This window comes from Stigmatopora nigra, chromosome 21, assembly GCF_051989575.1.
Source record: "Stigmatopora nigra isolate UIUO_SnigA chromosome 21, RoL_Snig_1.1, whole genome shotgun sequence".
Lineage (NCBI taxonomy): Eukaryota > Metazoa > Chordata > Actinopteri > Syngnathiformes > Syngnathidae > Stigmatopora > Stigmatopora nigra.
The window spans coordinates 3,195,001-3,222,847 of NC_135528.1; the positions used below are offsets into that span (position 1 = coordinate 3,195,001).

General features: G+C 37.9%; 1 protein-coding gene across 1 annotated transcript in view; it reads right to left on the minus strand.

Moving 5' to 3' along the window:
• gabbr2 (gamma-aminobutyric acid (GABA) B receptor, 2) overlaps positions 1–27,847 on the minus strand; it is a 99,694-nt gene that overhangs the window by 21,770 nt on the left and 50,077 nt on the right. Inside the window, exons 4-13 of the mRNA XM_077743764.1 lie at positions 27,370–27,471; positions 26,158–26,223; positions 25,886–26,074; positions 25,304–25,546; positions 22,339–22,399; positions 21,110–21,190; positions 19,585–19,735; positions 18,483–18,615; positions 16,665–16,772; positions 13,225–13,347 (exon numbers count right to left, since the gene is read on the minus strand). Of these exons, the coding sequence (XP_077599890.1) occupies positions 13,225–13,347; positions 16,665–16,772; positions 18,483–18,615; positions 19,585–19,735; positions 21,110–21,190; positions 22,339–22,399; positions 25,304–25,546; positions 25,886–26,074; positions 26,158–26,223; positions 27,370–27,471 (1,257 nt within the window). The remainder of the gene's footprint in view (positions 1–13,224; positions 13,348–16,664; positions 16,773–18,482; positions 18,616–19,584; positions 19,736–21,109; positions 21,191–22,338; positions 22,400–25,303; positions 25,547–25,885; positions 26,075–26,157; positions 26,224–27,369; positions 27,472–27,847) is intronic.

Here is a 27,847-nt window from a genome sequence, read left to right on the forward strand (position 1 = left end):
AAGAACATCATGGCCACTGTCTCTCTCCCCGTAACTCTCTCGTGTAATATCTCTGCGAACACTGGGCGGAACATTGCATTTTTTTAGTGTTGAGGCGATCGTTAATACGAGTTATATCGACCACTTCTTGTTGGCAAATGGCCGTGCATTATCCTATTGTAAGGACATTTTTGTACATCATTTTGGGAAAATTTTGAAGGGAAGACAAAAGCAAACAACCCTTGATAGGTTGCATCTGAAAGTCAAGTCAGGCAAATAGAATTTTAGTTAATTTCTACGGGAAACGTTTGTTTGAGTTCGAAAATCAACATACAAGCTCAGTCTTGCAACGCATTTAGCTCGTATCTCGAGGTACCACTGTATTGCGAAGTAAAATATGTACTATGTACTATATATACTTTTCTTACAAATAAAAGTGCCAATTGAACAACCTGGGATAGGGTAAAACCCTAACTACCAAAGCCTCCACCCTTCTATTCCTAGCTCCACCTATCGAAGCCCTTAAACCCCATAATTATAGTTTTATATCACCCAAAGAGACAGTTAAAGCTAGCAGGAATCTGTCAGGGAATGCTGCTGAAAAGGTATCTCCACTCTCACGGCAGCCCTTTTCGACTAAGGCAAATGACAGGAACCCAATTCACACTTTGGAGGAGGAAGATGAGGAGGAGGGTTTAAACAAAGGTGACTTTGACATAAGCAGCCATCCACTTGAATGGGAGGCGACACAACCTTCACAACATCACGGACACACCATGCGGAGGGTGGCTGATTGGCTATAAATACATCTCAGTTCACCGAAGGGGATGTCGGACTTGACGATCTAAATTAAAATGAGTTAAGTGTCACGTCTGATTGAATCTCTTAGCGGAGATGCTAGCAATTAATTCAAGCAGGTAGAATGCAATCAAGGCAACTGTTTGAACATGACATGCAACTACCATCAAAGATTTACTGATGGTTGACATGAAACACTTTAGGCGTATATGCACTCTTAAATAGAGATCTACTAATTATAGGTGCCGATATTTGGCAATTTGACGTATATATTGGTATCAGCCATTTTTTAAAAATCTGACCAGACAATATGAAGAAATCCATGTAAAATTGGGTTATTTTGGCAGGGATGGATGGAACTGCACTTCTCTCTCTCTCCTGCCTACTCTGTCCTGCTTTGTTGTCAACCACGCCTATCATAAACGACCTGTCACAACTGTTGGTTAGGTGATCTGTGATCTCAAACATATAAAGAGTCTTGGCGCGACTATGCTTGAGTTTGACGCCCTTTGTTGGTAATGTGATGCATCTCAGCTGCCCTCTCACTGAACTCAGACTCTCCCAACACAACACCACTAACAAAAATGTGAGCTCTCATGTAAATGTACATGTTGAAGTTGACATTGCTGGTTATGCAACATAAATTAACCTAAGTAGTACAAATCCTCAATATACTTCTTAAAAAATACATAGGTAGAATTGATCATTTTCACTTATTTCTATAATATAATAACATAGATATAGATGTGTGATTTAATAAGGTTCTATACAGTTCATGTCTTGCATTATTACCTTTTTTTACCCCTTTACTGCAATATCGGCTCCCAATCTTGGTTATTAACCTCTTCTAAGTACTAATAAAGGTAATATAGCAAGCATAATCGATCGGAGGCGGTTGATCAGTTTTTTTATTTTATTTTTGTGACTATTTTCATCGTATTCTACCTATAACGCGAAAAGCTGCCTTAAAGAAAGCCAAAAGTTGGTCTGTTATCGTCAGAATCGGACAATATCACTACATTAGTCATCTAGTGACGTCAACCTGCCAATCATGAATTTTGCGACACAGACGCAACGCAGACACTAACAGAATCCTCCCTATAAACGACCTTTGGTCTCACCCCGTTCGGGGCCTCGATCCTCCGGTCGAATAATCGTATCAGTCCTGAAAAAACCCATATCGATTAATCTCTACTCTCAGCCTTGCTAAAACTGGAGCCAAGAGCTTAATGAGACTGGATTAAAAACTTACCTGAAATAACAGTTTAACCACACCCTAAACCTTGCTATGGATCTACTTGACTACTTCCATGGGAGGAGTCTTGTTCTTGACCCCATCATAATCCTTTTACCAATTAAATTAAATGCTATGGTAAACTCTAACCCTACACACAACTTTAACTCAATTCAATATCATGGTACCGACTCTCACGTGAATGTCCCTTTAATTTAGCAACGCGTCACATTCGTTGGCATCTCATAATGATGACCCAAATAATTAATCCAAGCAGGTAACGTAAATGAGGCAACAGTTTGCCTACCACATCGGAGAGAGCCGGGCCTCCATGGTGTCAACTCGAGTTTAATTACCCGACCTTTCAGTTGGCGCTGTTGGCGGCAAGCGGTAATCAACGTCACCCTCAGCAGCATGACGATAAGTGGCCGTGACACCCCCTTACTTTACGCTCCCTGCGCTGTCTCCCTGTCTCAGAGTTTCCATTTCATCCGTCTCTGCCGTACATTGATCAGTACAGTCGCCTTCTGCTACTCTGATTTGCTCTCTTTTCTAGTTCCACCTTCATGTTGCTGCAACTGGGAATTAAAACTCGGTCATACCTGAAATTTACAAGTAACTGTAACATCCTTTAGTCTGACTACAACTAAACTGTTGACTGTAGCAACTGTTACAACAACTATATAAACTGGACTTTAAATCTCACACAGATTGTAAAGACTGTAACCGAAAACTTTGCAAAACACTGTTCAAAAACAAAAGAAATAATAACCTAGAACAGGGGTTGGGAACCTTTTGGAACAAAGAGAGCCATAAACAATTCATATTTTGAAACATTATTCCTTTAGAGCCATACTCAGAATTTAAAAGTAAAAATACATGAAAATGTGAGCGTTTATTATTCATTTCACCACTTTGAAAGTAAAAAAAAGTCTGAATTCTTTTGAAAAAATTATTTCACTGTTGCTAATCAATGAGTATCAATGAGAGTATGCATTCAGAAGAGTCTAATGAAGAAAAATTATGATTTAAAAAGACGCTAGAGATAGTTTCGGCGCCAAAGTGCCAGCGTGACGCTCCCATTGATGCGTACGGGACTCAGATCTCTCACCAGCAGTTCCCATATATTACCACACAGGTTTGGGAGGAGCCATAAACACCCATCAAAAGAGCCACATATGGCTCCCGAGCCATATGTTCCCTACCCCTGACCTAGACCTTGCAGATGCTATTGTTATTTCCTTAATTTACAGGTTTACCAACTCTTACAGCAATTGTTGCCTTCCAGGAATTATTTTCTAATCTTTAACGCATTTGTTACCTTAACCCTCCAGAAAACGAACCCTAGAAGCAACAGCAAAAAGATCCAAATTCTTACTAGACTGAACACGCCCATCGTACTCGACATTTAAACACTTAATGTCCTTTGCCCCATGTCCTGCCCTTCTGTCCAGCAACTCCAGTTACTCTCGAGTCCCCCTCTTTCCCCCTTCAACACTCCCACCGTCTTTCAGACTTGTGCCATCGCCTGCAGTGCGCCCAAGGCTCAAGGTCTGGTGTAAAAGAACTCCACTTAGCACTCATGTATTTGCTATTCGCAGCCTCACACTGCTGAGGCAGCGGCCTCTCTCAAGTGGTGGGCCAAGTGCTCTCATTGTCGCCATTACTGGTGACCTTGGTGGTCTCCTATACGTTTTACCTCGCAGCAATTTTACTGAACCTGTTTCAAACATGGCCTAATGTCTGTTCTAAAAGCGCTTAACCCCACAGGTGACGCATCCTACCCTAGCATTTCCTCCATCCATCCATTGTCTTCATCCCTTGGGCATCTCCAGCTTAACAGAGCCAGTCCATCAGGGAGAAGACACATCCATCAGCATTGCATCCCCGAACCACATGATTCCATTATGGCTCAGTAGCTGACTCACTCGTCTTTTTGTCAATCGGCATTGAATCACAAAGACTTATGTTCATCTCATAGACATGTTCCACCACTTAAACATCCCTTTACTGTAAGTGGAATGTAATCCTACTGTAACTGCACTCTAAAACTTATAAAATACAAATGTGCCCTTAGAGAAACTTCAACCTTAACTGTAAAGAAATTAGACAATGAATACTACTATAAATTAAAACAGACCTTTGACTGAACTGGACTCGATACTTTCGTACTTCATTCAAGTAATTCTTGGGGCACGAGGCCTTAAACCCTTCCAATGGAACCTGCTCATTTGGGTTTTTCAATCCTAATGTGTACTGACCATAGACAAAATTTAATTAAAAGTGAATCACATAACTTAATCCTTCGTGTAATTGAACAACAAACTTTGCCTTAATGTAACCAAAACTTTACTGTATAATAAATCCGCACTTTCACTTGGCTTGACCAGAAAATCTCTTAAACCTTCCTTCAATAAGTGTCAATAAGAGTTTAATTAACCTAACTAGAACCTTGCCAAAACTTTACCTTGAATTTTAATCAAGATTAACTCTCCACTTGGACTAGACTGAACATTACAAAACTCCTAAAACCAGACTTAGTAACGTATAGAAAGTAAACCTCAATTTAGCTAGATCACAAAACCTATTATTATGTTATTTTACCAGAATCTAAACATAGAGGACCTGGTATCTAACCTTGACTGGAATTGGACTTTCACCAGTAATTAGAGGTGAAATATTGACGCAAATACACTGAGAATTGAGCTAATGAAAACATTTGGCCTAAAATTATGTTTATTTAATACTTATACACGTGTATGAGCATACACAAGTCATGTACATTTCTTTTGCTTTTGTTTTTTTTATGTAAATGACTGTATAAGCTACGTTTGTGCATGATATGTGTTATATCATAAACTTTTCCTGTGTCTGTATTCTCACCCTCTTGCTACTGTGACAATAACATTTCCCGAATACGGGATTAATAAAGTTATCTAATCTAATAAACGGTTTAATTTGATTGATTGAAATATGGACCTAACACATTTCTAAGGAAGCAAGGGTTATTATACTCAAACATTATTCGCAAAATGAGTAACAATGCCTAAAACATACCAAAGCGCCCCAAAAAATTATTATCACTAAAACAAAACCAAGCAAAGTCTAAAGTTAACACTATATCTTGAATATAAGCATATATACGGAACCATAACCAACGAAAGCTGTCTTAATTTCCTCGGGATGTTAACGAAACCCAAACCTTAATTTAACAGGAACTCAAACTCAGCTACTCAAACTGGGTGTAATAATTTTCATCCCGACATTAAACGGAAACTAAAACCTTGACGTAAAAGACTTGTTTCTGTCTAGCACAGAGAAAAAACTGCAACAAGCATTTTGCCGCAACCGAAGATCAGATTGAAGCGAGCACATAAAATCATCTATTATATGCACCGGTCCATACAAAAAAAAAAAACACATTTAGCTTTTTCATTGCACTCTGCTGTGGCTTTACAGTACACGGCCGCATACAAGCCGCGTCTGTGTAACCGCGGGGACTCCTCATACTGCTTTTCATTTGGAAGACTTCTAATTGGTCAATCAGCTGTTGCCTAGCAACAGCAGTCTAAGGGAGCAGCGGGAGAGACGAGAAAAAAAATTGAAGAAAGGGGTGCGCAAAAAACGACGACGTGAAGGTGACGGGTGGGCAATCTGCTGTTTTTTTTTTGTGACTGGCAAACCATTGGAACAAAGACACAATGAGATGTGAAGGAAGACACACAAACAAAAGGAAGTCACCCTCTGTTTCATTTTGAATAGATCCACTCGAACTCGACCGTGCAGAAAACCACGTGGTCCAATTTAGCCTGCTGGAGTGTCAACAAACAAGCAGGGCAGTGCACACCTCTAGAGGAGTCTGTGGAGTGCCTTCCCTTAGTGATTCACCGATAACGCTTACGCACTTGCCTCACTGCCGACAAATAGCAGCACATGGCAACCCGGCATAAACATCCTCCAAAATGAAAGACTGTGTGTCCTCAAAGCCCAAGTTGCCTCTCCTGAAAACTCAATAAAAAACAATAGAGGGCTTAAAAGATGCTCCACTGTTTTCTACCAAACCTGACCACCTTCCTATTGCTATTAGACGTAGCAAGAATAAAATCTGTCTGTCTACAAAACTACTGTCAGAAGGAATCATTGCCATTGGATGATACAGTGATACCTCGACATATGAGTGCCCGGACATACGAGCAATTTGAGATAAGAGTAAAGAAAGGTATTAAAATAAAAAAAAATAGAATTAAGTTTAGTGTAAGGTTAAATTAAAGCTATTTTTGAGTATCTGCATCGTACTCCAAGTTCATTTAAATTAGTTTATGTTATGTTATGAGCACGTTGCCGTGCAAAAAGACCCCCCCTCTTACTGTCCGTCTCTATACCTTCCGCAAAATCAGTCAAATTTTAATAATATTACACACATTATAGTGCTATTAATCCACTAGTTATTTGTTACTTTGTTAATAGATGGCGAGTTAGAACATATAAAAATGTTTTTCCAATCCAATATCCTGTTTTTGGTGTTTTTTCAGAGGGTTGGAACGACTTGATTTGTTTTTAGTTAATTTCTATGGGAAACGTTTTTTTTTTAAATCCTTAAATGGGTCGCGGGGGTGCTGGACCCTATCCCAGCTAACTACAGGCACCAGGCAGGGGGCACGCTGAATTGGTGGCCAGCCAATCACAGGGCACAAAGACAAAAAAAGGACAACTATTCACACTCACACAATTTTTGGGTGGAAACTGGAGTACCCAGAGAAAACTTTAGCACTATTGAGTCAAAATCTATCAAAACGTGAGACAGTAATGATATTGTATGTAGTCTTTCAGCTTTTCGCTAAAAAGAATGACTTTTCTTAAAGTTTCTGAAATATTTCAGCAACAAATTGGCAAAAATATCAAAGTTCAGTTGTATTTTTTACAGCCTAATATGAAATTTAACAATTTTTTACTGTCAAATACATCCTTCCAGCCTCAAACTTTTGCTCAAATAAATATTAATAAGATATGAAATTGCTGGTTATAATAATCATTAGGAATTCACTTAATGTGAAGCAATGTACAACATTTACAAAAAAATACGGGTAGAACAGAGTAGGTTTAGGATAGAATATATAAAAAATACTTTGTCCATGTCAATTGGAGTTTTGTTGATTTATGTAGTAGTTAAATTCATTTTCCATCAGTTGGTTATCTATCTGATGTAAATTAGTGTGTAGTTGCAAGTAAAATATAACAATATGTATAGTATTGTGAGAAATATGGGTTAAATCCAGTGCATTTTTTTCACTATTCCATGTACACCAAGAATACTATATAAGGTCTAAAATTATACCAGCAGAGTTCTTGAAAAGCAAAGCAAAAAGTAGAGTATGTGCGTGTTACACTGCCATTCCTGATCAAAAATCTGCTGGCCTCTCGTGACACACCATTGGTTCGCATGCACGAAAGAGAGAAAGAGAATATCTGGATCCACAAAACGTGCTTTAGGCATAATCTTCTTAAGAGTCAAGGCAAGAAAAGAAAAGTGGTTTCTTTCAGCCAGCAGCTTGTGAGTTGAATTAAGGACACTTTAACCCCCTCCTCCACATCTTAATTACACTATTTCTTTCTCAAGTTCAAGAGTGTGAGACTTATCATTTCACGTGAGTGCTTCATCAGTCTTGCAGGTTCTGTTCTAATGGTAGTAACGAAAAATTTTGGTTGTGTTTTTTTTGCTTCCAATGAAAACACTAAAAACTGTAGTTTCTAGGGAAACTTGCATTTTTTTGGGAGCATTTCTGGGTTCATTGCTATTTATTTTGGGGCTTTTTTAATCAGAAATAATGACAGGCAATAGAGATTTTTGTGGTTCTGAGAGTCAAAGGGAGCCAATGGGTATTGATTTTTACACATTGTAGTTTAATGTGAATGGCACCCAATTAAGATGGAGTATAATATACATTTTTAATAAAGTTTTTGGGGGGCCCAATAATGTTGAGCATGGAGTCAAATTAATGTCCATTGAGTGATTTTGTCATTGGAGTATATTAGTTTTTTTATTGATTGATTGTTTATTTATAGTTTATTATTTATTGATGATTTTTTTATCATTTATTGACAATTTATTTATGTTTATTATTTATTGATGATTTATTTATAGTTTATTATTTATTGCTGGTTTATTTATTGTTTATTGCTGTTTTGCTTATTGTTCATTATTCATCAATGATTTATTTATTGTTTATGTTTATTGATGATTTATTTTTTGTTTATATTTATTGATTGTGTATTTATTGTTGATTATTTATTGATGATTTACTTATTGTTTATTGATTATTTATCTGTTTTTTGTTGTCACGTGTGAATTTCCCTAATTGTTTATTGAGTATTCCTGCTTTATTTGTTATTTTTTATTGATTATTGTTGTTACTAGTGCACTTTAAGGTGAACCCTTAACTGTCAATATACTTGTACATATAAAGACAATAAAAGCATTCAATTCAATTCAAATACTCCTATTAACAGAGCAGAAAAGTAAGCAACTGTTTGAATCTCTCTGAAATTGTGTTATGGTATTTTACATAGCTTGGTTGAACCTGCAACTTATATTTCATTAAGATTATCTACCTTTGTTCGTTATGCTTTATTTGGCTAATGTAAGTCAATATAAAAAAAAAACGGTAATTGGAATACATTGACCATTGCAGCCTTGTGGATTCTTGACAATAAAAAGTCTGAATAAGCAATAATGCAATCGCATCTAAGTGTGTTCCAGTATACAAGAAACATTTCTAAACCTTTTCCTCATTGTGCAATGAGGTACTCAGCACTTAAAAACGCTTCCGCCATGCTAAACAAAATGTCAAGACCCAGATTGAGCTAAGAGAAAAATGGTGTGAGGTCTCAGCACAATGCCTGGCTTCCTGCCTTCCTTCCTCCATGGATGTAGTCGTTGAAAAAAAAGGCCTAGGTGGGTGGTGGTTATCCCTTAATGACCCAGTTAGCTTTGAAAAGCCATTGATCGAAGCGGCCGCTTTGTGTCCAAGCGAACAAAGCAAGCCGGAGCTCAGCTCCGTCGTTGTGCATGCTAAATGTGGCACGTGATGAGCACTACTCTGTGGCTTCATCTCCCTCTTACAGAACATTTTTAGACTCGTGACCATGTGTAATTAAACACGTTCAGCCTACCTAAAGCCCAGCTAAAGAGGAAGTAAGTGAGCGGCACTCTTATGTATTTTTCAACACAAAGTCATCAATAATTTATCACTCATAGAATGACATTTTTGGAAGGGAAGAGCCGCACGAACAGGGCATTTCTCCTCATCATTCTATATTCCTATACAGTACTAGGAACTTTAAGTTCTTGTTAATTTACTCAATGTAACAGGTCTAGAAATTCACAACTTCTCCTTTTTACCTCACACCAAAAAATGACCAGAACAAAAAAATGAGACAAAAGATAAGCACTAAAAGCCACAAGGGAAAGGCTTCAATTTTCTTAAAAGTCGGAGGTTATTTTTAGCCCAGCTCCATCTGGTTGATGTGTAACACAACTCCTAATCATCACTATTATTTCTACTAATACAGTTAAATCTAGTTGATATATAAGACAATCCTCTACTATTACTTACACTTATCCCCAGCACTGCCATTACTGCGCCTTATAATCCAGTGCGCCTTATAATCCAGTGCGCTTTATATATGAAACACATTTTAAAATAGATAATTCAATAAAAGTATCCATTTACTCTGGTGTGCGATAAAATACAGTCCTGGATTTTTGGATCAATTAAAATATAACATCTTAATATACATTTCCTAGATTCAGACATGTTCATCTGCGCCTAATATGTGAATATATGTGATTTTTTTTCATTAATTATGTGAAATATGGGAGGGACTGCAGCTTATAGTCAAGTGTACATTGTTGTTCGGAAATGTGTTAATCACAACAAATATCCACAATCAGCCTCATTTTGAACAATGGAAATGTATATAGATGGAATTCTAAGCACACATCTTCCCATCACCAATATTTTTAGACATCTCGTTAACTCCTCTTGCCGGTTATACACAATCACTGCCGCCATTACACAATGGATTTCCATTGTGTTGGATATAAGAGTAAGGGCATGTTGGAACTGAGTTCACCCTGGCTGTATGTACCTGCGTGTCGATGATGTCAGCGTCTGCACTGCCGATAATAACCACGAGTTCACCTTCAAACCGCCGAGCGTGCGTCAGCGACTGCCTCATTATCATCATCATCACCACCACCATCGCCATCCCACTTACTGCATGTGTGCATACATGTTGCCGTGCAAAAAAGCTGCAGAAAAAAAGCGCTAAACTTGCTATTTTCATCTGATGGGATGAATAGTGTTATGTGTATCGGAAATTGTGTCCGTTGCCATGGTGATGTGAGGATGGAGGGAGGGAGGCGGGGTGGGCAGAAGGAAGGGTGGAGATGCTTGAGTGCGGGATCCGGTGGAATGCTAATCATCTTTCTGACAGTTCGTCCTTCATTATGCAAGAGAGCCAAAGGAGGAGGAAGAGACTCACTGGCGGGAGTATAAAAAAACCCACGTAAATGCAAAAGGTACACCCGCACTGTCACACACGTGCGCACACACACCCACACACACACATTTTTACAAGGTCACGTGCTCATCTCCTTTAGTCCACATGCATCCCAGGAGGTCTTGCAAATCATTCATTCAATCATTTCCTGTTATGCCTATCTTCTTCATGGGGATGTGGGAGCATATTCCAACCAACTTTGGGCAGTAGGTGGGGGGCATCCTTAATTGGTTGCCAGCCAATGGCAGGGGACTGAGACAAACCATCTTTCACCCTCACACTCATAACTAAGGACAATTTACAGTGATCAAGTAGGTGAGTATGCAATTTTTGGGATGTGGGACGAAACTGAAGTACCGAGAGAACATAGAAACTCCACACTAGAAAGTCGGAATACACCAGGGATGGAAACCTCGATCTCAGAGATGGTTAGCCTCCAAATAATTGCAAGAATCTATACTCTTATTTGTGAGTTATAATCTTTAAGAAAAAAAAATAGACACAAGTGTACTCATAAATGTAGTTGTTAGTTACTCTAAACCAAAGTTGAGGCCCGGGGGCCAAATCTGGCCCATCGCATCATTTTGTGTGGCCCGGGAAAGTAAATTATGAGTGCCAACTTTCTGTTTTAGGATCAAATTAAAATGAAGAGTATAGATGTATATTACATTTCTTGATTTTGCCCCTTTTAAATCAATAATTTTTCAATAATTTTTTTTTCGGTGTTTTTAGTTCAAAAATCATTCTGTAAAATCTAAAAATATATATAAAATAAACATTGTTTTAGATCTATAAAAAACGGAATATTCAGGGCTTTTAATCCAGTTCATTTAATTCATTTATAAAAAAACAATCTAAATATTATATCTAGAATTAAAAATCATGATTTACCTTCCGGGGCCACACAAAATGATGCGGCGGGCCAGATTTGGCCCCTGGGCCGCCACTTTGACACATGTAGTCTACAGTCACATGAATAAGCGGTGTAGTGTATAGTTTGCGACTAATCTTGGTTATTCTTTTCCCTCTCTCCTTTGGGATGCATCTCACCGGTAGGACAAAAATAAACCTCCTAGTGGACTTTATTTATCACTTCACAAGATTCTTCTTCTAACTGAAGGCATGCTAGTCCAAACGAGTTGCCAGATAGCATCCTAATAAACCCCCGCAGGATGTTGGCAACAATCAACAAACAGGAAAGAAGATGAAAAGATGTTGCTCAGGCAATGAGAAAATAAAGTTTTTACTGTAGAGACCTTCCAATAACCCCCTGTGAGGTTGGTTAACCATTTCAACCATTCCAAACAACATTTCTGACAATGAAACTATGAAAAAATTGAGATTTGCAACAAAAGAGACCAAACCATGATTTAGAAATACCGTATTTTCACGACTATAAGGCGCACTTAAAAGTCTTAAATTTTCTCCAAAATAGACAGTGTGCCTTATAATCCAGTGCGCCTTATATATGGAAAAAAACTGAAAACCAAAAACCACCACTGTCGGATATTAAAAGAACAAAAACGCCTGAACTGAACAATACTGTTAAATATGCAGATGGCATCTTAGTTTACTAAATCTTCCATCATATAGCTCCTCCCCCACTGCAAGATTTTATACAAAAAAAAATCCAAAACATCAACAATGGCTGGCTCTAGAGGTGACTGTGTAGTGTGTGCTTCATACCTGGAAGCAATTACCGTATTTTTACGACTATAAGGCGCACTTAAGTCTTAAATTTTAGACAGTGCGCCTTATAGTCGTGAAAATACGGTAACCAGAGCTATTAACCTTCTAGAGCCAGACACTCCAACACATTCTAAGTTTTGGCAGTAGCCTCAAAACACTTCCACAACCAGTAAAAAAGCTCTGTTCTGGTGATCATTCAGTAAAGCCTTGTACAAAAATAAAATACTGAAATTACATAGCAAATGTTATGTACTTTCCAGAAAAATAACCTGCTCAGTGATCCTAATATTTTAACAAACGGACGATTATAATTTTCCTTGTTGAACAGCAAATCATTGACTTCTAAAGTAATTTTTTTTTTAAAAATTCTCAGAAAATGCTGCTTAACTGAGACTGATATTGTATATTGATGCTCCTCATTTCTAACCTATTTCTTAGAAGAAGAAAAAAATTGCTGTCTTAGGCGAAAATAAACATCCTTGTATGCTATGATTGGTCAATTTCTTACTAAATTCTTACCGTAAACGATTGTAAACAGATGCTTAGTGACCCTGCGATGACAAAGCTCTCTTAGCATTTTAGCCTTTCTCTATTTGTTTCTATTATGCGCTTTAGAAGTGTGAAAAATAAGGCCAAGCACGATATTACTTGCCAACGTCTCACATCCAAGCTGGCAAATCTTAGGCTAGGGTCGGGGTAGGTTTGATCAACGTAGGAAGTTGTACTGGATAATAGCCAAACCTAAAAATAATCCACCCCAAAAAAAGACAGATGGTACCGTAGCTTGAGGGTGGCATTTTGTTTGCTTGGGTTCCTAATGCAGTCATTCTGTGATTCCGTTTTTTTTTTTTTTTTTGCATTCTGCGAATCTCTCAGTGGAGGCAAATGCACGGACATGAACAAAAAAAAAACGATTGAAATCAGCCAACATGGCGCTACGCAATAACAGAATGTTCACAAACCTCCAGGCTGTATTCTTCCACAGTCCTCTTCAGTGGATCCACAATCTGCCAGCATATCAGGATGCATAAGTCGATCAACAGCATCCCCCCAACAATGATCAACAATTTCTGGTCTTTTATGATCTGCACAAGAATGAAAAAAAAGGCAAGCGTTAAATGAGCATTACACTAAGCAATCTCGATTATTGCCCAACCATAGAACTGCTGGTTTTCACACCAGTCTCATTAGATGCTGATTATCTGCAATTAACCACAAGTGAGGTTGTGTCAAACGCTGCACATGCTGCGAATTTCTAATGGCGACCTGCCAAAACGTCTCCCACAAGACGTCAAATCACAACGCTTGTCTTTCATACCGTGAACTTTTGCCAGGATGAAAGGAACGGACTGTTTGTGATCTTTATTTATAACACCGTTTGACGATATAGAATGGACGTTCAAAGGAAAGGTCAGGCAGCACGGGGTGGCGATAACACAATCTAGGAGGTTGACGAGTGGACTGAAGGTCTGGACTAGGTGAACAGAGCTGTGAAATGTCCGTAGTTTTAGTCTGACTCCTACCAAGGCGTCTCATTTACAACAATAGAATTGGCAAGATGAAATACGATCTGGATGTTGAGTTCTTTCGGTCTGCTGACTGATCTTTTGACTAATCACACAAATAGTACGGCTTTCATTTTTAGCTCCTTTGGCAGTTGTTGTGGAAAAATGGACAATTTCATCTGAGGCAAGCAGGAAACTAGTTAATCTGACCTTCAGGGAACGAGCAGTTTTTTGCTGGTAACATTAAATTCCAGATATATTTTGTTTCGAATACTTCTCTATACTGCATGAGAGATGAAAATTGTATCACTGAAAAATGACACTGACTGTATAATTATAGGTTTCCAGACATCTGCAGTTGTCTGAATTGTTCAAACCTCTAGGTCAGATAAGCAAAAGGTTATTTTACACAACATTTTTGTAAAGTAGTTGTATCAGAGCCTACGTATGAAAAGATTTAGGCATAACAGGGTGTCCTAGCAACCCCCTTGTAACATAACATAAACAAATTTAAATGAACTTGGATTACGATGCAGACACACTCAAAAATAAATGTAATCTAACCTTACATTAAACTTAATTCGAATTTTGTTTTAAATGTTGATACCTTTCTACTCCCGGGTTGGCTCTATTTGCCCCGCCTCCACCATGACTTTCAGATGCAACCTATCGAGAGTTGTCTGCTTTTGTATTCCCTTCAAAATATTCCCAAATTGATGCACACAAATGTCTTCACAATAGGATAACGCACGACCACTAGCCAACAAGAAGTAGTATAAACGCCATTTGCACTGACTAACGGGGGAAAAAAAGACTGAAAAAAGGCAATGCTCCGCCCAGTGCTCGTAGACACATTACACGGGGAGTTGCGACCAGAAAGACAGTGGCCATGATATTCTTGTGAGCAGCCTCTATGCTCTTATATCAAAATATTCCTCGTATCTCACGATAAATATTTGCTCAAAAATGTACTTGTATCTCAAGATAAATATTTGCTCAAAAATGTACTCGTATCTCAAATTCCTCTTATGTCAGGGCACTCGTATGTCGAGGTACCACTGTATACAGTTGGTTGGGAGTCAGACACTATGAAATGTTCCATGACATTTTCTTCAGTTTTCCAGTCCTAATTAAAGATATGTCAAAGCAGACAAATCAGCTTTGCTTTCATTTCAATATAGTACAAGAGTCTATGAAGATGTCTGTTACAAATCCTCATTCTCTAAGCCATCACACCATCTTGTTTCTAGGCATACTCCCTTCCTAGGGCCAAGCCTACTTATATTTCCATATGTGCCACTTTGTCTGCCTCTTCCGTTTGTGTTTTCGTGGCTTGCATCTTGGCCTTCTTCCCCCTTCTGTCACTTCGCCCCAAATCCTTCCAACTCTTTGATCCATCCCTCTCATCCAGGCAGGCCACCCACACTTGCTCCAGAAAGCTGGCGAGTGGGAGCGAGAGACAGGGCAGGAGGGAGGGATTGAGAGATAGAGGGAGGGGGTGGTTCTATAAATACAAAAAAAGGCCAAGAACCACTACAAGTCTGCATCTCTTTTACATATCTCGGCCAATCAAAGTGATTGAATCTGAAGGCTCAAAAGCTTTAAGCGTGTTTCACTGAGGTTATTTCCGGATTCTTACATGCTAGGAAAAGAACAATCATTCAATTGTAAGGACATAATAAGTATACAGATGTACAGTAATCCCTCGAATTTCAGAGTACCTGTTAATCCATCAGGTTTTGCTTGATGTTTTGAATCCATTTTAATACATCCAGTCTTCCTAATACACAATCAATATTGCTTTCTATGTATTTAGACAAAGTTATGAGTCACACAATACAATTATTACCATATTTTCTGAACTTGCGTTAGCACGACACACAATCCCTTCTGTGCAATAACCTAAGGGTGTGCAATAACAATGTGCAGTATTTTAGAATTTACCTTGCCAAGATGTGACTTTTTATATTTTTATATTACTTATTTATGTTTTTTTACTGGAAAAACACACTGTGGAGTAGCACCACCAATTTCGTTATATGCAGATGTCTATGATGACAATAAAGGCTCTTGATGATTTGATGATGATGCTTGATAAAATAATAATACCGCTCCAGTGTCATTTCCTAATGTTTTTTCCTCACTTTGTTGTGCATTTCTTTAGATTGGAACGACTTATGAGTGAGGTGAAATCTAGAATCTGAAAAATATGGTACTTTTACAAGTGCCCTGAGGAAACTGCCACATGTAGTTGGAGTCCAGAGGCAAAATTCCTCAAAGATGACGAGATCAGACAAAACCATCTGCTAAAAAGATTCTTACAAGAAGCTTGAGTAGTGACTGTGTTCTGAAGTAGTTGATGGGGCGTGACTTAGAAACTGTAATTCTTAGTCATGTTAAAGGAGTCATGGGGGGTATTCCCTGAGCAACGACACTGTCAGCTGTTTTTGTGGTGTGATTGCTGTTCCTTTGTGAAGAGATAGCAAATCAACTTTTTTTTATATGCTGTCTTGTTAGTTTTCACCAAAGTTTAGGGACTTAAGATAACTTAGCATGCTAGATTGATTGTTCAATATATCTGCTACGATTATATTACATACTGTGATCCTTCTTCACTTTGTGGGTTCAACTTTTACATGTTTTTGCGCCATGTCTGGTCTAGATTATCTGCGAAAAACGAGGGATGTGTGTATTCCCGCCTCTTTCTTCTGATTGGCCCAGTCATCAGATGGATTCTAAAGTGGTTAAACACTTAAGAATGCATGAACAAATAAGACAGAACTATCTTTCTTGCTAGACTAGACTTATGAAATGCACCCACAGTGTCATAATATATTTGTCCATATAGAGTAGTATGTTAAAATACATATACATAAACAAAAAAATATCTCCTGTACCTTTTTCTTCATCTTTACATTCTTAAAGATGGCGTGAACCCTCCAGGTCTTGGCAAACATGGCGCCGAATGCCGTCGTGTAGCCGACAATGAGGATCCATGTCCGGACCTTTCCAAAAGAAGACAAGAGAGATTTCTGTATGAAGGCAGGTTCTCAAACCAACTTTTTTGTGGAGAATTCTCATGAGGAATATCAAAATTTAACACTTTGGTGTACCCAAGTGGGAGGCCTATTGGGATTTGCTCAAATTAAAAAAATAGTTAAATGTCTTTGAAAATTTCTCCTGTTTTCTAATTAAACTACCAGTTGCAACTAGTGATTAAACTATTTAAAATGTGCTATTTTTCCCTTCCGAATAAAATTTCAAGGTACCGAAACTCAGTAATGGCAGATCCACAAATTCAGATGACTCATACTCGCCTCACATGCAACAATAAGCAACCGGGACATCCCTACTAAAAATTGGTTATGGGCAAAAAATAGTCATAGAGTTTTGTCACTGAGCATTGACCTTCGGCCTGAGATAGCTGTTTCCCATTAAGGCCTGAAAATGACTGCTTCAGGGCAAAATGGATGACTTCCTTTTGAATTTGTGCATGGAGACATGAGACATCTTCATTGTATTGTGACACACACAATTTGGTATCATTCTGTAAAACTTCTTTCCCACCGCCTGGTGCACGGGACCCTTGTGACGTCTCTGACGGCTATGATCATCCCCTTGAAGATGCCAAAATAGCAATCTAAAAATGAACCACAAATAAAGGGGTAAAAAAAAAAAGCTGTCACATTGCTTTCTCATCTCTTATCTCGTAAGCACGGAGGCTGTCACACTCTTGAGAGTAATTCGCCCTAATAAGAAGAAACAAAACGCAGACCTCTCGCTCTGATTTGGCACCAGAGGACGCCGTTGATAAGTCCTTCAAAAGCGCAGAGTTTGAAAATAGCTTAACAAAGCCTTATATAGGCACAGTATGCGTGTCAGATACACACACAATTTTACTTACACCTGCACAACCCTACTCAGCATTTTCAGGACAAAGTCCAGCCTGTGTCATTTTGCTGGTGTCGCAAAATACAACTTTATCGCAGTAATCACGACACTGTAATATTACCTGAGGGCGGAAACCTAATATGCTGGCTAAAGATTCCTTTGCAGAGATAGCCGGTCTGTTTCCATTCAACACTTTTAAGCTGTTTATCGTATGTAGATCTAACACCATTAACATCTCGAACTTGCCTGGTCTCACAGACTGTTTTAATTTCCTTACTAGCTTAATTTTTAGGAAATAAAATGTGCCGAGGAAAATATACCATATAGAGGTTTTTGCATTCGGCCTTACAGAGTTAAATGAGTTTGCAATGTATGTTAATAGACGCCTATTTAGCTTGTTATTCTATTATTATTATTACCCAAATGTATTTTGTTCGTTTTTAGTCTCGGATAAAACAAAACAAAAAATCTCCCCCAAATGAGACTAGTTTATTTTTAATAAAAAATCAGATCCGCATTAAGTTAACAGGTCAATCTGACTCTAACGATAAGGCTTTGTGAAAATGAATTTTCATTGACTAAAGTTTAAAAGGAAATCTTCAATCCTTCTTTCTTCAGTTCTTAAGACTTATAAATAATTCATCCCGGCCCCTGTCACATTGACTTGGTAACATTAAAGCAGTTCTGGAAAAATAAAAAATAAGTGGAGAGTTAAATGGAAGCAAAGGTACTATATTAAAGAATAATAAGTGAAAGAGTAGTGATTACGTATTTTTTTTTCAGTCTAGTGATGGTTCTTTTAGATTTGTGGAAGGGAAACTGACCGTGCAGAGGGTTTCAAACTCCTTGTCGGATACGAAGCCACCGTCCAATCCGAACAGGAATATAGAGGCGTAGGACAGCAGCCCGCCCAGGATGATCAGGTTGTTCATGTATGGACTGGACATCTTAATCAATCTGCACAACAAGCACAAGTTTTAGCATCATACTGGAACCCATAACACCATCTAATTCTAAGTTACTGGTGATACAGTAACGTGATATTCAATACACATTTTTTTTAACTAGGTCTACAATGTCTTGCGTGTCTGTATTGCTACTGCAACCAAGGAAATTTTCTGAATACTGGAAGAAATAAAGTTCTAATCTAATCTATCTAGATTTCATAGGGTAATTGATATACTTCATTCGTTCATTTTCCGAACTGTTTATCCTCACAGGGGTTGACTTGGGGAACCAGTCTGGGAATGCCCTGAATTGATGGGCAACCAATCACAGTGTTTCACATTTTTGTACATGGTTTTAGAAGAAAATATAATATAATAATAATAGAATTTGTGGTGTAACAGTAATTATTTTTCAGAACGAAGATATACAACGCTTTTTTTGGCTCACAATACTGATTCAGTGTGGTATCAGCTGATATCAATACTGTCCTGATACCATGTATTTTATTTATGTATTTATTAATTTCTTTTTACAACATTTTTTTGGGGGGGGACTCAATTACAGTAGGACATAACTACACATAAAGTTAAAGTGTACCATATATTAGACAGTCATATTTGTTTAAATTATATAATAAGAGTTTTAGCTTAGTTCCACCCTATGCTATATTTGCAAAAGATAGAAATATGGTAATACGTTCAGTGTAAAAATGTATATTTCAGAACAAACTAATATATGTAATATATGCATACAGTAATTCTACATCAAACATAACTGAAAAATATCAGATTCCGTGAATTTGTGATATTCCTACTGTACTATTGTAATTCAAGACTTCAATTCATAACGATACAGTATTTTATGAGAATACTACACTTTGTATTTTTCAAAATAATTAATAATTTAGAGAAAATCATTCTAACGAAACAAATCCAAACCAGTTTATAATTTTGTGATATTCCTTCACTGTTTGGTTACCTGTGGTTTCTGTTTTTGATGTTGAAGAACAGAAAAGCTCCAGCCATGAGCATGCCTAGGATGGTAATTGTTGACAGGATACTGTAAAGTGGAACATTGATGTGCCGTCGCTGCAGACGAACAAATGTCCGATCTTTAGGCGGCTCCATCCCTGACAGGAACAGAAAGAGTTAAATTAGCTCGGGCCATAAAGTGGCCAAGTTGCACTCTCGGCTTTGCTCCTTTATCTTCTTTCCAACCACCAACAAGCGTGAGGCTATTCCAAAGCCATTTCCTGCTTCCTACTCATGCATTGCCCAGGCACGGCGGTCATATTATTGCAATGGAAGCTGCTACTTTCTTATCTGCGAGTATATTCTCATCTGATGTGGGTCAATGGATGCTGGCGGAATAATCTTGCACATCTCCGTTTACTGTGGAAATGCTAGTTTAGACGCTGTCATCCAGCAAATTTATGAATGACGGAGGAAAATTGGAAGTCTAACCAATTATAGCAAGGTAGAACAAAATAAGAAATCTATGTATTAAAAATATTTTGGCTGGATGGTGTGTAGATAGTACATATTTCACCCAAAACCACGATAGAATTGTCTACAAGGATGGTTGAAGTACAAACAAATTCTCAGAAATAGTTTTCATAACTCCCTCTATTACATCACCAGTAGTCAAAAATAGCATTAACGGTAAGGAAGTGGATTTGTTATTTTAGGGGGAAATTTTAGAAATAGTATACTGTGGGGCCTCGACATATGAGCAATTTGAGATACAAGTAAAATTTCAGGCAATATTTATCTTGATATATGAGACAAATTTTGATATACGAGCATACTGCGGACGCGATAGGCTGCTCATAAGAACATCATGGCCACTGTCTTTGTCTATGTTCGCAACTCCCTGGTGTAATGTCTCTACGAGCACTGGGCGGAGCATGGCATTTTTTCAGTGTTTTTTGTATAACTATATTCTATTTCTCATTTGCAAGTGGTCGTGCGTTATCCTATTGTGAGGCCATTTGTGTGCATCATTTTGGGAATATTTTGAAGGGGATACAAAGGCAAACAAGCCTTTATAGGTTCATCTGAAAATCACGGTGGAGGCGGGGCAAATGGAGCCAACCCAAAGAAAGGTATAAAACACATTTTGGTACTATTAAACCACTAGTTATTTGTTACTTTGTTAAAAGATGGCGAGTTAGAACAAATAAAAATGTTTTTTTCCAATCTAATATCCTGTTTTTGGTGTTTTTTCAGAGGGTTGGAACGAATTATTGTGTTTTTAGTTCATTTCGATAGGAAACATTCATTTGAGTTAGGATAAAATCAACATACGAGCTCAGTCCCGGGACGCATTAAGCTTGTATCTCGAGGTAGCACTGTTAATGTATATTTGAGCTCATTTTTTTTTCATGAAACATAAAAAAAACGATTAAAATTACTGTAAATGTATTCCTTATTTATCATGTCATAGAAAAATAACCGATAATCCTCACAAAGGTAAAAACATCGCACACATTTTCCGTTAATACCTTGAAAGCGGATGGAGTTATTGATGAGGTCCAGTACGTCTGCAATGGCATTGTACTCCCCAACCTTCACTTCTTGGCCTTCTGCTCCGAAAAAAAACAACAATGTTTATCAACAGACAATAAACTTTATGTCAAAAAAAAAAATACATAGCCTTGAACACAAAACCTCCGGAGCACATTACTAATATGACAAAACATCCATAACACAAATAATAAAGCACTCGGCAACGGCTATCACTTAAGGATCTGAATATGCGCTTTAATATGTTTTCTAATATGCTTTTCCCCTTTATGCCGTTTCAATTATGCCTTTATTTCACCTCGAGGAGAGCTGGCAGGCGATAAAGAGAAGATAGCGGAGATGGAAGCGAAGGTGATAAATGCTTCTCTGGGATAGGTTGGGGGAAGAAAAGCAGCAGTGTGGTTCTGCTCAAACGAATTGTAGTGTTTTTTTTACAAAGAGTTTGTCTAGCATAAATGTTCCCGTGACAAATAGATTACCAGAAGAAAAAAAATAAACATGACTCCCTCTAATAAAGCAAAGAGTGACAATTCATTCACGCTTTTATTATAAAGCGGCAATTTCACATTAGTGAGAATTTTGCATCTTTAAATTCTTCGTCAGGGACTGAAGAAAATAATGAACACTCGTTAAGTGCTGTTTTGTATCCGTGTTTCAACTGCAAGATTATAAATGGAGAAAAAGCAAATAGTTTTGAAATAGCCTTCGCCATCTGAAGTAAGATTAATTAATTTTAATAAAGAATGTAACAGTTTACATAGGTATATTGTATATTAACATACAGAAAGGTCCTTTTAAATGATACAGAATCTTATAGGATTCTATGCTATGTTTGTGATTGATATTCTAATTAATTATGTTTTTTTTTAAATGGAGAACAGTTTAAATATATTTCTTAATCCTTTAACGATATATATTTTAATTAAAAAGGAACAGTAAATTTGGGAACATTAAATATTCCATCTTTTACATTTTTTTAATTGACATTGAAAAAGAAAAGCAGAAATAAGTAAGCATTCTCAAGGTTATTTATTTTATTTAAAATTTCATTAAAAATGGTTACACCTGAATATTCAGGTTTTTTAAAAATGTTTTAAATCTATTTCCTATATTATATTTTAATCACCTTGTTTCATATGTACAAAAGGAAAGAAAGTTTAATGTTTTTAGATTTACATTTTTACATGCTGTAGGATCTTGTGTTTACCTTGAAACTGGTTGAATTTAATGGTGCCCATCCGTTCACCATTGCGGAACATGACTTGGCCCTGAAAGAAAGACAAACGAAAGGGCATAAATCACAGATGCATTACCGCACATTTTAATCACATTAATAAACATCTTCACAGAATGTTCAGGTAACTGCAGCTGTTTCAGCAAACAACCACCATTTGCATTATGGATCAATATTACTTACGCTGCCAAACAATTTTATATTTCATCTGATTTCACAGCATTTTGACTGATCCGAAAATATGGGATTTAGTAACCAAAACTGATTAATTTAATGCCAATATATATTTTTTGTGGTCCCAACTCAAAACGAATACAAAACAATAACCAAAGTCATTAACCAACAGTTCTAAAAAAAACAATCAAAGTTGTTTCAGTCGAAACATAATTTAAAAATCAATTCTTAATTTGAGTATGTGCTTTAAAAAGACCGGACTCTGACAATGTCTCCCACAAAAAAAAGTCTTTGGTCGAAGCTGAAAGAGAACATGATAAGCACGTTTAAGCTTCAGAGCTGAAAAAGTAGACAAAAGCAATTGAGCTTTGCTCATTATCGTCTCATGTCATCCAATCAATTTGGCCTCCATGGATTTAACACTTCTTCATGTTGTTTCTCCTTCTTGTTTGTCATCTTTCCTCTATCTTCCTTCACCAATAACATGAAGTATGTCATCTTTGATGTGTCTGAATGAGTGTGTACACTCCAGGGACGCATTCCCTAGTTTCATGGGCTTATGTTCATTTCATTCCATACATAAAATGAACAAAAAATTCCAACTGACACACATTCACAAAACAATAGGGCTTCATTTTTTTTGCCTGATGCAAAGCAGAGTAAGGCACTGTACAAACATGTAATGAGTCTTTTAAGACCTGCTTTTGATAACTTTGCAATTACATGCACTTTTTTTGCACTGATTAGGGTCGAAGAGAGTTGACTCCATTCGGCGATAATCACAGCATATCATTTAATTCCCTATGAATGTAAAAATTTTCAATATTCTGTTCTGGGCTGTCCTTTGGAGGAAGTGGGAGAGTGGAGGATGCTGACCAGGATGATGTCCATCATGGACAGCACCTACCACCCCCTGCATGAGTCTGTGGAGTCCCTTCAAAGCTCTTTCAGCAATAGACTACTGCACCCTCATTGCAGAAGAAGGAGAGCTTCCGCAGATCCTTCCTTCCATCAGCTGTAAGGCTCTTTAACAAAAAAATGGCTGTGGGTTAGGACCTACCCGAATTCTTATGCCTGCATGTACATCTATGTGTATGTATATATGTGCTTATATATTTGTATGAGTATGTATATATGTGCTTATATATTTGTGTGTGTATGTATATGTATGCTTATAAATTTGTGTGTAGGTATATATGTGCTTATATATTTGTATGCGTATGTATATATGTGCTTATATATTTGTATGTGTATGTATGTGTATATATATATCAAAATGTTTTTCCAGTCACATACAAATACAATTTAAAAACCCATCTGTCTGTACATTCACATTATAGTCCATACACTACCAATCAACCCATTCTAACATACTGTACTTCCTTTCAAATTTGCCCATGATACCATAAACATACTTAAGCTCTGTCCAACCATAAACCCACCAAAAGTAATATAAAAAAAAAAACCACGTGTCCATTTACGAACAAACAAAAACAAAAAAAATCAGCCAGATAATAAAGATCACCTTCAGGCACCAGCTGTGCGAACAGGGTCTAGCCTTCATGACTAAGCAATTGCCCCCACATTCAACCCCCCTTTTACATCAGCGAAAAAAGGAGATGACTGAAACAGTGCGCCAGCACACCTTATTTATACCCTCCTCTCTGTTTTAGCCGCTGACTCAATCCTCGCTAATGACTGAAAAATGGCCGACGCTTCCTGGGATTTAATTAACACACGTGCACATACAGAAACGCTTAAAAATGTTTGAAATTACACCTGGATGCCCACAAATCAACGAAAACATGCGTGTCATCTCAATCACAACCTTGCCTAACACCACCCTTCACCTCACCAGCTGAGAGCCTGTCCACCCCATAACGCATTTAGACATCATCCTGCGGTTCCGGCATGGGGAGTATCTCTACTCCGGATCAATACTGCAGAGACCTCCGTTATAGAGTGGTCACAATTGTACTCTCACAGGATTTGTGTGTCTCTTCCAAAAAGTGTGGAACAGCAGTAAATCTCTTGAAGTAAAGAGACCAAATTTGCTTTTTTTACATGTTGTGTAACAGTGGCTTTTTCTTTTCCTTCTAAAGAAAGTGCCATAAAAGATGCATGCATCGTGCCAGTGGTGGTGGAAGGAGATTGCCTTCCCGTGTCTTCTGCCTCGTGTGTGAATGTGTGTGTGTGTGTGTGTGTGTGTGTAATGCTAGTGCGTGCTGGATAACACTAGTTTTATCGAGGATCATGGATGCCTATAGGAGAGCAACTTTGATTACTCTCATGGCATGCGTCATTATATTGGTACAGTAATACCTCGACATACAAGTGCCCCGTCATACAAGCAATTTGAGATACGGGTAAAATTTTGAGCAAATATTTATCTTGAAATACGAGACAAAATTTGATTTACGAGCAGAGTGGACGCGAGAGGCTGCTCATAAGAATATCATGGGCACTGTCTTTCTGGTCGCAACTCCCTCGTGTAACGTGTCTACGAGCACAGGGCGGAGCATTGAATTTTTTCTGTGTTTTTTTTCCCCCGTTAGTCAGTGTGAATAGTGGAGCAATCACTAATACGAGAGGAGTACATACAACTCGTTGGCAAGTGGTCATTTGTGTGCATCATTTTGGGAATATTTTGATGGTAGGAAAGAAGTAATTGATTTGTAGTTTTTAACATCTTTACCACCTTTTTACTATCCTTACAGTTTATGACACCTAATTGACTAAGGAGTAATTACTAGCTAGCTCTTACCGTGACCCCGAAGAAATTGGTTTCATTCATGACGTCCAGGACCATCTTGCCCACTTCGTGGTCGTCCACCGTAAAGTTCCGGTAACCGCTCTGCCGTTGCTTGACTCGCAGAAGGTCCATAACCCGGGTCAGGGTCTTAGCAATGACCCAGATGCCATCGTAGGCGAAACCGTGGAACTTGCTGGGCTCCACACCTTTCTGACGTAGCTCTCGGCTATACTCGCGCTCATATTCCTTCGGGGTCTGAAATGGAACAAATGATAACTTTTAACAAATGAACAAACCAGAAAATAGCCTACAAAAGAACCATGCACAAAAAAAGATAGAACTTGCAAACTACTGAATGCAGAAAATCCTAAACTACACACCAGAAACCAAAGCAGCTTGCTATTTAACTAAATATAATAAACTACTTCATGGTTCAACTGTCCAGTGCTCCTTTTTTTCCATCTTGCAGTTCCAATTATCAACAGCGTAAATACCAACCAAATATCACAGTGACGCTTGGCTGCATTTGTTATTTCTACACTTTTCGGTTTCCCAAGTTTAGCCTTCCGGGAATACAGCAGAAGGAGGACTCACCCGTCCAGAAATACCCTTGATCTGCCTGGCGCTGAGGGGTTCAAAGTCCACACTGATGTATCCCTCCATGGCAGTCAGCAACTTTTTGGTAGTGCAGTTGGTGCTATTGGCCTGCTCCCACCAGTTGCCCTGGTACCAGCCAGGAATAATCCACTGGTATTTACTGCCAAACATGTTTAGGTTGTATGCCTGGTGGGTTAAGGGAGGAATGAGGAGAGACAATCAGGTACCAAAAGTGGCGCCAATATCGCACGGAAGAGTAGAAAACTTACGCAGCAGAAGACTTTGTAGGCTAGGTTTTCGTCAAACTGGCCAATGATAATCCTCACATCGTTGTCCTTGAAAAACAAAAGAAATATGGAAGCAAGGGTCATGTTGTGAGAGTGATTTTTTTTGTCTGTTTTCTCCAATGTACTACTATATGTCTGAGGTAATAGTTTAAACCATTCTTCTGTATAGTTTTCATGTTTTCATGTTTACTCATGATTTCTAAACCCAGTCTTGAGTAACTTTGTAATCCATAACTAGGCTTGAAAAATATTTAATCTCTCACTATGACCACCACACTCATGTCCTGCATTATGCGAGTCATGAATCCTCCCTGAGGCAGTGACCACCATATGTTACTCACAGTGACTCATCTCTTGGCTCTTCTTCATTCTGAATTCATCAATGCAAATCATCATACATCGATTGAAGACTTTATACATTGATTAATTATCTCTCATTACTCACACTAATCCGTTTCATTGTTTTTTGTCTATCTCTCATCTACTGTTCATTCACAAGAAAATTAAATTACTACTACTTTTCCAGTTATTTTTTTACCCAATAAAAAAACATATTCAACAGTAATATCAGGGTTCCATTTAAATTTACCTTTCTAGGTCTGTCAAGGGTTTAAATATTCCAAGAAGCATTAATGTGATTTTGCAGGTGTGTTATTGTGCTCACCCTCCCATGTGAGCGGTCATGGGTGAGCTTTTATGACATCCAAATGTTGTTGTGGGTGTTTAGTACAGCTGTGGGTTTGTTTCCAACTTTTTGATGGTCCTCATAAGCAATATGCTATGCTCAGCTGCCATAAGCATGAGCTTTGGTACGTGGCAGTTTCTAACTCCACAAACTTGGTACCTTGACCATTGAAAGTTTACCCATGAGTTGAAATTGAAACATTATTTTGTTGCCTATAACCATGTTCTTACTGTTTAACCCCAGTTGTAATCCCATTTTGAAACACTAACCGTGAATTGACACCATACCCATGAGTCATACCCTAATTTGAATCCCTAACACTGGTAAAGCCCTATCAAAAGTCAATTCGTGTGCTACGATTGGTCAATGTGAAGCGTCGCAGGGGATCGGTGACAATCATGAAAATCCGCTCATGACGGTTATAATGAATTATTCATAGACTTATTTCAGATGTCTACTTTAGAGAACAAGTGATAGGAAGGTCTCAACGAGCTTTTCTTGTAACTCACCTTGAGTTTTTTTACGTTGACGCAGGGGTCATTGGAGAAACTCTCGGTGTCAGCAATCTGGATGTCAGCCTTCTCAAGCTCGCTAGTGAGATCATTCCTCACCTGATGGAGAAGTTAAAATGGGTTTAACATGGATGATATTCCGATGAAACTTGTGTTGACTTGCAGGAAAACTGGTTTAAAATTTAACAATCAGTCAAACATTTAATATTTTTGAAGTATTAACATTTTCATTCCAACATGCAAAGAGAGTAAAATATTACAGCAGTGTTTTGTGATTAAAAACCTCAGAATTTTTCAGGTCTTTGCTTTTTATATGATTTCAGAGAGGACTCGCACTCTATGCATTTAAGGTCTATACAGGTTTATGTAGTAGTGATACTTATTGAAGTGATGCAAAAAGTATTTAAAAAATATGTGATCAGTCGTGCAGTAATTATGTTATTAAAACCCAGTTTTCCCCATCAGAATGAATATG